This window comes from Equus quagga, chromosome 5 (genome assembly GCF_021613505.1).
Source record: "Equus quagga isolate Etosha38 chromosome 5, UCLA_HA_Equagga_1.0, whole genome shotgun sequence".
In the NCBI taxonomy this organism is placed as follows: Eukaryota; Metazoa; Chordata; class Mammalia; order Perissodactyla; family Equidae; genus Equus; species Equus quagga.
The window spans coordinates 117,776,950-117,791,358 of record NC_060271.1 but is presented as its reverse complement, the minus strand read 5'-3'; the positions used below and the strand labels follow the sequence as shown (position 1 = coordinate 117,791,358).

At 43.1% G+C, this 14,409-nt stretch overlaps 1 protein-coding gene across 3 annotated transcripts in view; it reads left to right on the top strand.

The window, feature by feature from the left end:
* DRC1 (dynein regulatory complex subunit 1) overlaps positions 1 to 14,409 on the top strand; it is a 41,549-nt gene that overhangs the window by 13,186 nt on the left and 13,954 nt on the right. For all 3 annotated transcript variants that reach the window (XM_046661879.1, XM_046661878.1, XM_046661880.1), the window contains exons 4-8: positions 2,535 to 2,718; positions 3,290 to 3,427; positions 4,437 to 4,523; positions 5,178 to 5,300; positions 12,614 to 12,753. In XM_046661879.1, coding sequence (XP_046517835.1) covers positions 2,535 to 2,718; positions 3,290 to 3,427; positions 4,437 to 4,523; positions 5,178 to 5,300; positions 12,614 to 12,753 — 672 coding nt within the window. The remainder of the gene's footprint in view (positions 1 to 2,534; positions 2,719 to 3,289; positions 3,428 to 4,436; positions 4,524 to 5,177; positions 5,301 to 12,613; positions 12,754 to 14,409) is intronic.

Below are 14,409 nucleotides of genomic sequence, written 5' to 3'. Positions count from 1 at the left end.
TGAACATAATTTGTGTTAAAATGACCATTTATATAAAGAGTTGTGGAAATATATTTGAAGAGCCCTTTAATTCTCTTTGGAGAGATATGAGAAAACTTTTTAGGCAAAGTGGCATTTGAGTTGGGACATAAGGGATGAAAGAGAGTTGGAGGAGTTAGGAAGTGGGCATTTTAGGCAGAGGAGACAGCTGTGCAGAGGCGTGAGATCCCATAATATACTTGGGAATGGCGTGATAGTGAAAGATGTATGGGGGGGTGGGTGGAAGAAAAGAGATGAGGCTAAGAAGGTAGATTGGGCTGTCCTGGGTTTAAATTAAGCAAAATGACAGACCCATAAACATCTCAGTGTTATGTACAAATGTAGCAGTGTATTAAAGAATAGTAAAGACTGTATGCCTAGAAGGATGGAGGGTGAGAGGGACAATGGGAACCCATGCAGACCCTCAGCTCCAGTCCTCAGCAGGCAGGCTGCCGCGCACACCCATCTTCCCAGGTCTCAGGTTGCTCAACAGGGAGGCAGACGTAAACTGCTTAGGATTAAACTTTTTTGGTTTGCACACAGAAGTGGCTTGATGTCAGCAGGAACAGAGGTCCTCATTTCAACTCTTCCTTTGACCTGTTCTTCAGTTAATTTCTTAAATATAGTTCAATGAGAAGAGTGGCCCACTTGACCATTTTCGTCCGTCTCAGCATCTACATACACCGTATGATTTTAAGAGCATTTTTACTTGTCAGCAAAAGTGGTTCCTCCATTAGCACCTTTACCAGCTTCACCAGTGTGTAATTGTCAACTTTATTGAAACTTCCCGCTGCTTGTCATGGGCTGGCAGGAACTGAGTTGGCTGATCCCCAGCAGGGTCAGCTTGTGAAAGGCCCTGAGTGCCATGCCAATGGGTTAGGCTTCATTCTATAGCCATTGAGGAAAAATTGGAGGGCTTAGGTGCAGAGTTACAAGATAAATGTAGATTTTGAAAAGATGACCTGACAGCTGTTTCTCATTTCTTGAAGAAAAAAATCCGTTGAATTATAATATGTACCATGTGCCCTGGCTTGGAAGGTGGAGCAGGGGGTGGGAAAGGGGAGGAGAGAGGGGATCACTAGATGATTAACTTGTCACTCCTGTCTCTTGTTTGCAGAAATCTTATAGGATTACAGTCTGTTAAAGTTGGGAGAGAGTCTCTGGCATGTGTTCCAGCCCCTGTTCTCAGAAGGGACCTCATAGCCTTCAACCCGGGATTGAAGGTCCCATCCTCAGTATACTCCATCACAGAGTTTCTTTGGAATTTCTGGAAAGACCACCCTTATTTCCATTTCTAATGGTGGAGTTTCTCTGTTTGTACATTCCACTGCTCATTTATTGATAATTTAGGAGAGTAATGGCCAGACCCTTGAGGTCCTGTTGATAATGAAAATTAATAATATGAGTACCATTTCTTAAGTGGCTGCTATGCTGAGCATCTGTGCTAACCATCATCTTATTTATTTACTTATTTTTTTCACCTTTAAATACAATTTATTGGTTTATCTGTGGTAAGAAATTTTATCCATTTTTTTTTCTTTTTAAAAAATTGTATTGGGGTCATATTGGCTTGCAACATTGTGTAAATTTCAGGTTTACATCAATATATGTCAGCTTCTGTATAGACTGGATCGTGTTTACCATCAGCAGTCCAGTTTTTGTGTGTCACCATACACACGTGCCCCTTTACCACTTTTGCCCTCCCCCCACTTCCCCTCTAGTAACCACTAATCTGTTCTCCTTGTCTGTTTGTGTTTATCTTTCACATATGAGTGAAATCATATGGTATTTGTGTTTCTCTGTCTGACTTATTTCACTTAGCATTATACCCTCAAGGTCCATCCATGTTGTTGCAAATGGCCCAATTTTGTCTTTTTTTAATACCTGAGTATATTCGATTGTATGTATATATACACCACATCTTTATCCATTCCTCTGTTAACGGGCACTTGGGTTGGTTCCATGTCTTGGATACTGTGAATAAGAGCATCATCCTGTTTAATCCTGACAGCAGCCATACGAAGGTAGATATTTTCATCCTCTCCAGTTTAGAGATGAGAAAAATGGGGCTTGGGAAGTTAAGCAACTTGTCTAAAGTTGAGAGTCAGTAGCGAAGTAAGCACTTGAACACAGGTTATGTGACTCGAGTGACTAAATATTTAACTACTGTGTCCCCATCTTACTCAGAAGTATGTGACAATTGACTCGATCTGTGTGTATGTGTGTGTATGTTAATCTATGTATGTTAATATATATATATATACACACATATATCTGTATATGTTAATGTTGATCTGTTTTTGTTGTGTGTCACTTTGTTTGTTTGATCTCAGCTATTTATAGTCAAGCATTAAACTAAAAGATTTCTCAGAGCCTGGTTGGGTCTTGGGCGGGTGTATGTGAAGCTGTGCTTGGTACCCGGGCCCTGTATTCGTAGACTCTTGAGAGCCTATCTGCCCTGTTGGAAGGCAGTGTCTGGGGCGGGGCTGGCATGGCCTGCATGTTTGTATTTGCAGACTTGAAAAGCTGGAGAATGAAGTCAAGACCAGCCAGGACAAATTCGATGAAATCACTGCCAAGTGGGAGGAGGGCAAACACAAGAGGATTCCCCAGGCCCTGTGGGACATGCTCAACACCCAGCAGTTGCACTGCGCTGCGCTGATAGAAGATAAGAACAAGCTTATCAGTGAGTTACAGCAGGTGAGAGGCCGGGGCTGCGCAATCCCAGCCCCGTGGGATCTGGCTGGGGGGCTTAACTTTTCCTGAATGGAAAACTGTGGAGGCTTCACTTCATTATTCATAATGCTGCGCAACTCAGGCAATAAACTTTTAACCAGAAAAAAAGCTTTGTAGTAATTTTATAAAGAAAGATGTACTTTCATAGCAAATGCTGTTTCAGATTTTATGTTTTGAGTGAAGGAATGGGGTTAGTCTGCAGTGGGTGCGTTCCCATGTTGGAACCTGGACATTAGTTGCTCAGCGGGCACACCCTGGGCTTTCCGGGAGCTCACAGGGAGATTAGCAACAAGTGGTGATGGAGGGGTTCGGGCCTGTGCTGCTCAGTCAGAGCTTTGTCCCAACTGGAGCCCACTCCTCGCCATCCGCCCGTGCTTCCTCCTAGGCCTTCTCAGACGCTTCTGGAGCCACCTTCCCTTTGTACAGTTGTAATTCCTAGTGTTCACAGGTGCTGACGAGGGGCTCCAGCTGGAGTGTGCTTGACACCTCTTGCTTCTGTCTGTTTGTGACCAATCTTTGACATGCTTTTTGCTAGGAGTTAAAAACAAAGGATGACCAGTATGTGAAAGATTTGAAGAAACAGTCAGATGACATCTGCCTGCTCCTGGAGAGGATGGAAGAACAAGTGAAGAGTGTCATGAAAACCTTTCGTCAGGAGCTGCATCACATTGAGGTAACAGGGTGTGAGAGAACTGCTTTCTGCCCTTGGGACGCCCTGGGGGAGGAGGGCCAGGTCTGGTCTACCCATCTCAGGAGGGTCCCACATGTCTCTGTCCTCTGTCTCTGCTCTAGGGTTTCATTAATTTATTTGCTCATTTATTCACTCATGTAACAAATATTCATCAAATGTCTATATGCTGGGCACTGTCCTGGGGGCTGGGGGTACTGCCACGAACAAAACAGAGCCCCCGATGGAGCCTCTATTTGTTCTAGTAGGAGACAGCTAGGCAATAAACAGATCAATTACTAGATATAGAATTTGACAAGTGGTGATAACTGCTTTGAAAGAAAATAGAACAGGTAAGGTAAGAGGAGTGGAGGGAGGGTGTTAGTGTTCCCTAACCATAGGCGTGTGTGAGCCATTTATTTGATTTATTTAGGGCCATTGGGGATGGGGGGTTGGGAAAGGGGAGTGCCAACCAGGATTCAGGAATCAGTACTTTGAATTTGGATGAAATGTTAGGGATTGAGATTGAGATAGGCTTTTCCAAAATGGAAGAGAGCCAAGAGTGTGGGGGACCTCTCTTTCGATCACTGTAGACTCGTTTCTGTGCTCGCAGGCCTACTTACCCATCATGAGCTCCATGCTGCCTTTTCTGCGTGGGAACCCCAAACATGGCAGTGTACCAACCATGGCATGTACCAACAAGGCAATGGATCAACCTGGCTGAATACATGCCAGGGTTTGCCCTGTGACTGCCAACAAGGGCAGTGGCCTTCCTCCAGCCTCCTGCCTTGAGTATTGACTAAACCACTGGACGGTTGGCACATTTCCTCTCTAAATTTGTGTGAAGTATGGACTTCACTTAATTTCTGTGCATTTGGAAATGCAAATTTCTGCCTTTGGGTTTGACTTTGTGTGGTTGGTGACACGGCCCTTGTGCTGCTATCTGAGTTCTTTGACACTGTGGGACCTGCCTAATCAAAACGGACACAAGAACCCTCTTCCCTCTTGGTTGTAGACAGCATTCGAGGTGGAACGACAGGAGCTACTGACCAGTAATAAGAAGAAATGGGAGCGGGCGCTGCAGGCTCACAATGGCAAAGAGGTGAAGCGGCGGCAGATGGGGGAGGGGGTGGGTGTGTAAAGGGGGACGCCTGGCGTCTGGGGCAATTTCTGCTGTGGCTGAGTTTGCTGGCCATTTTGTGTCTTGGGGAGGATCGCCATGGCAGACGTTTATTACTGCACTTCCTCGCTTGTCAGGGCGGCCCTGCAGATGGCCATTGTCTCTGGTGGTGAGTGCCGCCTTAGCAGCTCCCTGTGGTTTCCATGGTCCTGTCACTCTCTTCTTCGTTTCCTGGGTTATCTACACCAGCCAAGGATAGCCGTGGCCCAAGGAGGTGTTTTAAGACACACTTTTAAAGGGTGAGGGGTTGTCACTTTATTTTAGAGATGTGAGTAACAAAGAAATAACTTGACCAAGATCCTGGATTTTTTTAAGAAACATAAACGTCCGACTGCAGGGTCTGTGCTTAATTCTTAATGGACCATTCCTCTTGGAGTTTCTGGAGGAAGGACCCTGTTAAGCAATCCAAGCCTGGCCTGGGTGTTCAAAGCCTTGGGGCACAGGGGCTCCTGAGGGCCAACTGATTCCCTCCGACACTTTCAGACCCGTCACTCTGTCACGCTTGTCAGGCCACCTGAAGGACTGAGTCGGGTCGGGGGCGGCACTGACTTTCCCCTTGTCTTGCTGTGCCTTCAGCTGGAGTATCTCATGAGCCGCATCAAGAAAGTCGAGGACTATGAGAAGCAGCTGAACAAGCAGAGGATCTGGGACTGCGAAGAGTACAACATGATCAAGATCAAGCTGGAGCAGGACGTGCAGGTGCGCCTTGTTCCTCCGCCCGGGCGTCGGGGTGGCAGAGCAGCGGAGGGCACCTGTGAGTGTTCATCCGTGGCGACAACCCATAATAACCTAGAGTTAGTCCATTCAACAGAACTCATTAATTATCTGCTTTCTTTTAAATGATCATATCTGAAGAAGCTCATGCACAAGTTGCACACGGAGGAACGCTTTCTTTAATAGACCGTTGGAGCATCGCCAAGAGGCCTAAAGGGGTCTGGAATCCATGACATGGGAGGAATGTTGAGACAATTGTGCATTTCTGCCAGACAAAGGGAAAATGCCCCTAGGGCAGGTTAGCTGTGTCAGGGGCCAAAGCTAGACTGCCACCATCTAATGAGTGTCCACAACATCCCAGGCACTTAACACAGTCTCTCTAACCCTGACACTAACGTGAAAGGGAGAAATCACTGACAGCACTTTATATGCCAGGAAACCGAGGCTCTGAGACAAGGATGCTTGTCTTGTAAACAGTAAGCCCTGGATTCAGACCTGGTTCTGTCCGGCTCAATAGCCTAAATCCTTCCCATTATTCCAGACGGCCCTCTGACTGACGGTTGAACATCACAGTAAGGCAGATTCTGATTCACCATCAGAAAGAACCTTCTAGTACTTTGAACTAATATAGAAAAGGATCATCTCACAAAACAGTCTTGATCTCAAAGTATTCCACGGCTGAAGGGCTGTGTCTGTCTTCAGTGTTGAAGAAGGATTCCTGCAGTGGGAAGATGGTTCGATTTTCTGGTTTCTAAAATTCTTCGCAAACCTAGGATTCTATTTCAACGTCAGTTAAAAAAAATCTCTAATTACATTTAGAAATAGAGTGGTGATTGCATCTTATTCATTTCATGCTCTATTCATTTCAGTCTGCGTCTGGAAGAACGTGTTAGATTGAAGCTTTTCCACACAGCCTTTGGTAGAATTTCAGTTCTTATCCCTCTCTGGCTTTATGCAGCGAGGTTAAATTAAAAAACCCATTAGACTACAAATATTTTTACCAGTCTAGGAAATTTTTCTGGGCCTTTCACATATTAATGTCATGGAAACGAGAGTTACTGACACGGAACAGTGGAAGTGTAAGAGAGAAGCACTACTCATGTGGGCTGTATACATTACAGTTTTGATGAAAATGGCTATTGTTAAGCTTTCTGAAGTTATTTTGGTTCTGTGATAATTTATATGACAAAACTACACACGATTGGCCTCAAACAGTGAAATCATGGAAACTCATATTCTTTTTTGTTGTTTTGCTTTTTCTTTTGTGGTAAGGTCCCTTAATATAAGATCTACCCTCTTAGCAAAGTTTTGAGCATACAGTATGGTATTGTTAATCACAGGCCTTCTGTTGCACAGTAGATCTCCAGAACTTATTCATCTTGCGCAGCTGAAACTTTGTACCCTTTGACCTACACCTCCCCAGTATCCCCTCCCCAGCCCCTGGCAGCTCCTGGTAGCAAATTCTACTCTCTGCTCCCTCCATGAGTTTGACTATTTTAGATCCCATACATAAGTGAGATCACGTAGTATTTGTTTTCCTGTGTCTGGCTTATTTCACTTAGCATAATGGACTTGGTCCTGCAGGTCCATCCATGTTGTTGCAAATGGCAAGTTTTCTTTCCTTTTTACGGCTGAATAATATTCCATTGTAGGTATATACCACATTTTTTTAATCCATTCGTCCATCGATGGACATTTGGTTGTCTCCATGTCTTGGCTGTTGTGAATAATGCTGCAAGGAACATGGGGTGCAGATGTCTCTTCAAGATCCAGATTTCATTTCTTTTGGCTATATGCCCAGAAGTGAGATTACTGGGTCAAATGGTAATTCTGTTCTTGATTTTTTGAGGAAACTCCATATTGTTTCCATAGTGGCTGCAGCAGTTGACCTTCCCACCAGCAATGTAGAAGGGTTCTTTTTCCTCCATATCCTCGCCAACACTTGTCCTTTGTCTTTTGATACTAGCCATCGTAACAGGGGTGAGGTGATATCTCATTGTGGTTTTGATTTGCATTTCCCTGATGATTAGTGATGTTGAGCATCTTTTCATGTACCTGTTGGCCATCTGTATGTCTTCTTTGGAGAAATGTCTATTCAGGTCCTTTGCCTATTTTCTAATTAATTTTTTTGCTATTGAGTTGTAGGAGTGGAACCACATGTTCTTAATCCAATGTTCAAATGTTCGAACAAAGCCAAAACATTCCGGGCCATGGGGAGATTGTCGGGGTGAGGGGGTAAGGTAAGACTAGGGAGGTGAGGGACAGAGAGGCAGAGGGCCTGGGAGACCTGGGCCTTCCGGCTCCCCCTGTAAATATGGACTAACGGTGCAGTGTGGGCACGCGGGAGGGAGGCAGATGGAGACATTCAGCGTGAGAAATGTGTGCATTTCCTCTGCATAGCAGTCCTTACCTGTGTCAGAATGGAAACCAAGAGTATACGGTACCACATTTTATCCTTTAACTAGGAAAAGATAAGCAAATCAGGGATTACCCATGTTGCAATAGATGGAATATTTTAGAAGACTGAACTTTGTCATCATGCCTCTTAGTTGTACTTTCACTAGAAATTAAAGTCAGATAGCACTGATTTTTGTCCAAAAGATATGGCCTGCAGCTCAACATCAAATTTCCTCTTCCAAACTAATTCATAGCACTGTGTCAGTTCTAAAATATGGAACTAAAATTTTTGCAAACCACAAAAATACAAAGGATCCAATACACGTAGATTTGGTTTGATGGGTAAAGTACAAGAAGTGAAAAAAGAAGGTGTACTTTTCAAACGCTTGCTGCCAGTGAGGTCACTTTGGTTATGAATAAAGAGAAGCTTGTAAACATTATGTGCTCGAGAGAGATTTTACCCCCCCCCCCAAAATAAAACTGCTAGAAACACTTGGTTCTTGATGCAGGAAGCAAATATTTTTATTTTGAGGTCTTATGTGCTCATTTAAAATTGTTAAATAGTTTAGTTCAACTTTAATACCAAAATACTAATCATAAAAAATATACAAGTTACTTATTTAACAAGTATTGTGAACTTACATTGTGCAAAGCACAAAAATAAAAAGATGCAGTTCCTGCCCTTCAGGAATTTATCATCTTTTGAGGAAGAAAGCAAGCTCCATAAGTAGTATAAAAGAGTGAGTGACAGGGCAGGAAAGTATGAGCAAGAGCGTGGGCTGGATATGAACTTGCTAGTCTATGGTTCCAGAATGGTCTCATCCCAGGGCTGAGACTGGTGATAAAGAGGCCCAGTGCGATCTCTGGAATCAGCCAAGAAGGCCAGAGGGAAAGGCTGTTTGAAATTCTGCTGTTTTGAACTGCCACTGTTTCCACTCTGCGGAGGCGTTGATGGCACCTGTTCCTGAGTCTGTGGGCAGGAGATGGTACCTGATAGCCGCTGAGGAGAAGTCCGTACTGTCCCAGGAAAAAGTGGGGCAGGTGTGATCAACACCTGCAGGACCTGTAACCTTGAAGGACTTTTGTGGCAGGTTAGATTGTAATCTTTATAAATTATTTACAAAATCCAAACATGGTATTTTGCTGTTAGTCTTGGGAACATAAAGTACAACTTTGCAGAATATCTTCGGGTAATTAAATAATAAGCACAGATATTTCACAAAATCAATTACAATTTTTTAATGTAAAACTATATCCAATGTATGACAATCAAGAACAGCTAGAGAAAATTAACAGTAGAGTCACCGATACTAAAATTATTGTGAGCATGGGTGTTGTAAACCAATAATGAGCAGTGTAATCCATGTAATTGCTGCTAGAGACTGTGCTGCGAGAGGCACAAGACTATCATTAGTTCTGTAAGGTCGTTGACAGCACCGCCCATCACTCCTAAGTGGCATCATGGATGGGAAGCCCCCAGACGTTGTGCTGGGACAGAGCTGAGATGAAGGAGTGGCTGATCTGCGATCTGGCAGAGATGGGAAGTCCTCGGTGCATGCTGAGATGGAAGTGCTCGGTGCATGTTGCATTGCTAGACTCTCCAGGTGTCAGTCCCCTAAGAACATACTCTAGCAAAGAGCAGGAGCAAACATCTTCCACAAGAGGAAATAAGATCGGCTAATGAGTATTCAACAAGCAAAGAAAGGTAAATTAAAACAATCAGGTGACAGGTTATTATTATTACCATTTTTTCCCTATAAAATCAGCACAGATTTAAGTTCTTTCAGGTCACAAAGAAAAAGACATGAGCTGATTACTTTAGTTCAGGGTAAACTATGAACATAGTAAACTGTGTTCAACTAGGTGAGGTGCTAGTGGTGATTTCTCAAAAACTAACAGAAAAAGTGATGCCAGTGATATTTTTTTCCTTTCAAGATATGTTATGTAGGAAAAATAGAGTCCATTTATATAGTTATTATTATGTAATAATGTGCCTTTAAGAATGAAATTCACATGAAAGTTAACATGATGGAGCTTGCATTTATAACTCACATACTCTGACTGTGCTATAAATATGAAAACTATTCTATGGCCCAGTAAGTTTGGGAAATGCCGTCTTAGTCACAGGGCTCGTTGCAAAGCACTGAGAAGGAGGAGGTCCCCGGACGTCATCAGAGCAGACATCCAGCACGCTGGGTCTCAGGGCTCCTGGATGTGTCAGTCCCAGCAAAGACTGGAACAGCCGCTCATGGTCATTCCAATCCAGAGCAGCTCTGGAGTTCCACCATCTCTGTGAGTGTTCTTACTTTCTCAGATTGTCACGATCCATCAAGGAGATTTTCTGTTGGACTTTTGTGCCTAGCCATATTGACCAATGGCCTCCTCCATGTCCAGGGATGGTCACATTTGAAGCAGCAGGGCTGGTTTCTTTTGGGGCACAGCAGCATAAATCATTGCGACTTTGCAGAAAGAACTGCTGGAGAGTCCCTTTCCCTGATAGCCACTCAGGGCCATCCCTAGGAGGCACAGGGCCAAGAGCGGCAGCTCATCCTGGGGCCACCCAGGATAATTGCAGTTGAAATGAGGCTGTGCTGTCAGCATCGTCCATAGGCACTGTGGGATATTGTTCAAGTCAGAAATTTCTAAATTAAACTTGAATCGTGCTCAGGAAGAGTGGGGTGCAGCTCCCAGCAGCTTGCTGCCTGCCCCAAGCACCCTGCCCAAGGGCCAGGACTGTATGTAGAGCTTGGCGGCCTGCCCTGCATGCTGCTCAGTGCTGACAGGGTGTGGGGAAGTGGGCACTTGCACAAACAGCCTGTGGGAGTGTAAGCCATAAACTGCTCTTTGGAAAGAAGTTTCTAGAGAGCCTTTGACCTAGTAATTTTGCTTATGAGAATCTACCTTAAGGAAATAAAATACTCAAAATTTTTATATGTAATTTTTCCTAGTATTATTTTAGGATATTGAAAGTGATCAAAACAGTACAAATGTGCAACAGTAGGGAAATGGTAAAATATTATGCCCTATGATAAACATATAAATATTTCATATATGATAAATGATAATATATAAAAATATGTACCATTAAAATTATGTTAAAACTTTACTAACATAGAAAATTCTTATGGTGTAATATTAAGGGAGAAAACTAGAATATAAAATTGTAGTTATAGTTTGAGCTCAACTACGTAAAGAACACAGGAAGGAAACATTCCAGTATGTTGACGGAAGTTGCCTTTGGGAGATGGAATTATGGTTAGGTTTTCCTCTCTCTTCTGTCTCCTCTTTCTTTTTCCTTTCTGCATTTTCTACAATGAGCAAATATTATTTTCACAACCAGGAAAAGTTTTTACAAAGAAAAGCATATAACTAGAAAAAGTAAATAAAAATTTAACTAAACAAGTAGAGAAATTAGGAGATACAATTAGCTATTATCACAGTGACCAAGATGGTGCTTCATTGGCCACCCATTAAAGAAGAGAGATTACAGCTTCTGTTCTGAAGGAGACATTCCAATACTTGTCTCATAGCGAAAATTAAAAAATCTCTGGCGTAGTTAAGTAGGATACTCTTGACTAGTTCCCTCAGTTGCAATGTGGGGATCACCGGATTCCATGTGAAACGTGGAAATGACACACCATCTGCTGACGTGTCAATGCCTTTATTCTCCTCGGCATCACCTCCTGGCCAGTCACCTTCCTTGAGGATCACTTCCTCTGTTGATTCCGTGGCAGGGGTCTGTAGCCTAGTGGAAGGAGACGGGGAGAGCATGTCACATGTAACTGCTTTCTCAAGATCTGATTACACATAATTGCATCCTCCATTCCTGCATTTCCATGAGGGGGAGGCCGGGGCAAGCCTGTCTGTGTTGGCCCTGTCTCTGGCCTTGCCCCCTCTCATCTTTTTTCACCAGCTGTCAGAGTGATCTTTTTGCACCACTTGGGCTGATCATTCCTCTCTCCTGCTTAACATCTTTAGTGGCTCTCCATTGCCTTCAGGATAAAGTGTTAAATTCCTAGCTTGGTAAGGCTCTGCTGCTCTGTCAGCCCCATTTCTGACCTTTCCTTGCCTCATACCTCACATCCTAGACTGCTCGTGGTTTCCCCAAAGCACCTCCCTCTCCCTTGTCTCTCTAGAGCTGTCTCCCCGCCACCTGAGTAACTCCGACTCATTCTCAGGTCTCAGTTAGACGTGCTGATGCCATCTTTTCAGGGATGTCTGCCCTCGTCCTCAAGGCCACGGAAAGAGCTCCTCTCATTGGTCCCATATCACCCTGGGCTTACCCCTCTCTGACTTCCTATCCCTAGGGCTCGTTATCTGTCCCTCTGCTGGACAGGACAGGACGGTGCCTTTTTCACAGCATTTTCCCAGGAGAACCTAGGAAAGTGTCGGACACATAGTAGGACATATCTTAGGCAGTCAGTAAATGTTCGCCAAATGAATGATACAGCTAAGGGAAACCCAGGAGGTAAGGATGCTTGTGTCTATCCTCCTTTAAAATGAACATGGTTTACTAAATACTAACTTGAACTGCCAACCGGAAGTCAGAGTGGGGACACTGCAGGTTTTTATGGTGTTTACTTTTATGGCGTTTCTGTTGGGGCCACTTATATCTCTCAAGGGGCTGGAGCAGAGTACCAGAGGTAGCTGGCCTTGAGAACTCTAACCACCCTCTCTCCCAGGCTTAGGTATCTAGGTGTCAGCTCGCAGTTGAATGATTATGTTTTTTCTGGTTGGCCTTGAATTTGCCTCTAATGATAGATTTTCTAAGAATTCAGAGGGAGGCCCTTGTCCTTAAGGTTCCTCTGACGCAACTCCAGAATAAATTCTCAGGGACCCTCAGGCATAACAATTATACCAGGGCCAATTAATATATATATATATTTTTAACTTAACTTTAGATTCTTGAGCAACAGCTTCAGCAAATGAAAGCAACTTACCAGCTGAACCAAGAGAAGTTAGAGTACAACTTCCAGGTGCTGAAGAAGAGAGATGAAGAAAGCACGGTGATCAAATCCCAGCAGAAGAGGAAGATCAACCGGTAGGCCAGCATGCAGAGCATCTGTCTTCCGGGCCCTTCTATGCTGAAAATAGGGATGGGCACGCGCTCTTCCCTTTTGTAGGAGTAGACACTCTTAAAAATATAACTGACTCTTATTAAAAGAGCTTTTTGGAAAAGGTAATACGTTCCACCGCCCCGAAAGAGTATGCAGCAAAGATTCTGTTTCCCATCCCTCACTTGTTGGTTCCTCTTTCCCACCTCTGTCACCATTATTTGTTTCTTTTGTTTCTTCCAGAGTTTCTTTATCCATATACAAACAAACACGAGTAAGTGTTCTCATCCCCCTCTGCTTTTACACAAATGATAGCATTCCATACGCACTGTTCTGTATCCTAAAGATGTTTCCATACCAGATCATAGAGAGCTTTCACATTATTTCTTAAGGTGCCTAGTACTCCACTGCATAGATATGCTATGATTTACTTAACCCTATTGATGGACACTTAGATAGCTTCTAGTCTTTTGCTGTTGCAAATAAGACCAATATAAGTATCTAGTTAGTACAGAAGCTGTACATGTGCGTTATAGAAAATTGGAAACTACCACAAGGGAAAGTAAGGTAAAAACACAGAAATACCATATTCCTACAACCAGAGGTAGGCTGTGTATATCTTTCTGGATCTCTTTCTCTAGATAGATAGATAGATACAAATATAGATATGACATCCTACTGTAACTGTTGTTTTGTAATCTGCCATTTTTTTAAAAAGTCAACAATTTCCACCTTTCCATTTCAGTAAGTTTCATTTCATCTAAATATCTGGATCACATTCAGATTTCCCCAGTTGTGCAAAGATATTCTTTATAGTAGGTTTGTTCAAACTAGTCTCTCTTCGAGGACCAGGAATTGCATCAGGTTGTTAAATTAAGCTCCTTACGTCTCTGATTTATTAGGATCCTCCCTGCCCCTCCACCTGCCAACCTCCTTGTTAAATGTTACCTACTTATATACTTACTGTCTAATTTTTTTTGGTGTGTGGGGGTGGCAGGGTGCATGGAACCCATTATTTGCTCAAAAGACTGGGCCAGTTATCTTAGAGAATGTCCCACTTTCTGGATTTGAATTTTTACATTTACTTGTTTCTCTGGTCCTACATTTCCTTTAAATTGTAAGTCATAGTAACAGACTTATGGATTCAATTTACACACTTTTGGCAAGAATATTTCCTAAGTCAGATGTGTGCTTCATACTGCATAATAATGAAAGACACCTTTTGTTATCTAGTTGACCTACCATCCATGATGCTAGGATTAACCATGGCTTAGGGGAATGCAGGCATTTGTGATTTTGACAGATATTACCAATTGCTCTCTTTAGGGGTTGTACTGACTTACGATCCCAACAGCAATGTATGCAAGTACCTGACTCCCCACAGCCTTGGAATTTTGTCAGTAGTGTAAGTGAGAAATGGTGTCTCAATGTGTTTTTATTTTGTATTTCTCTTATGCAAGAAATTGAGCATGGTTTTGTATGTATACAAGCCATTTGATATTTTCTTGTTTATCAATTATGTATTATATTTGAATATACCTTGTCTACTTTTCTGTTGGAGTTGTTGGTCTTTTGCTCATCAGTTCTTAGGTACTCCTTCTGTATTAGGAAGGTTAGTCTTCTGTTACAGGAATTGCAAATAT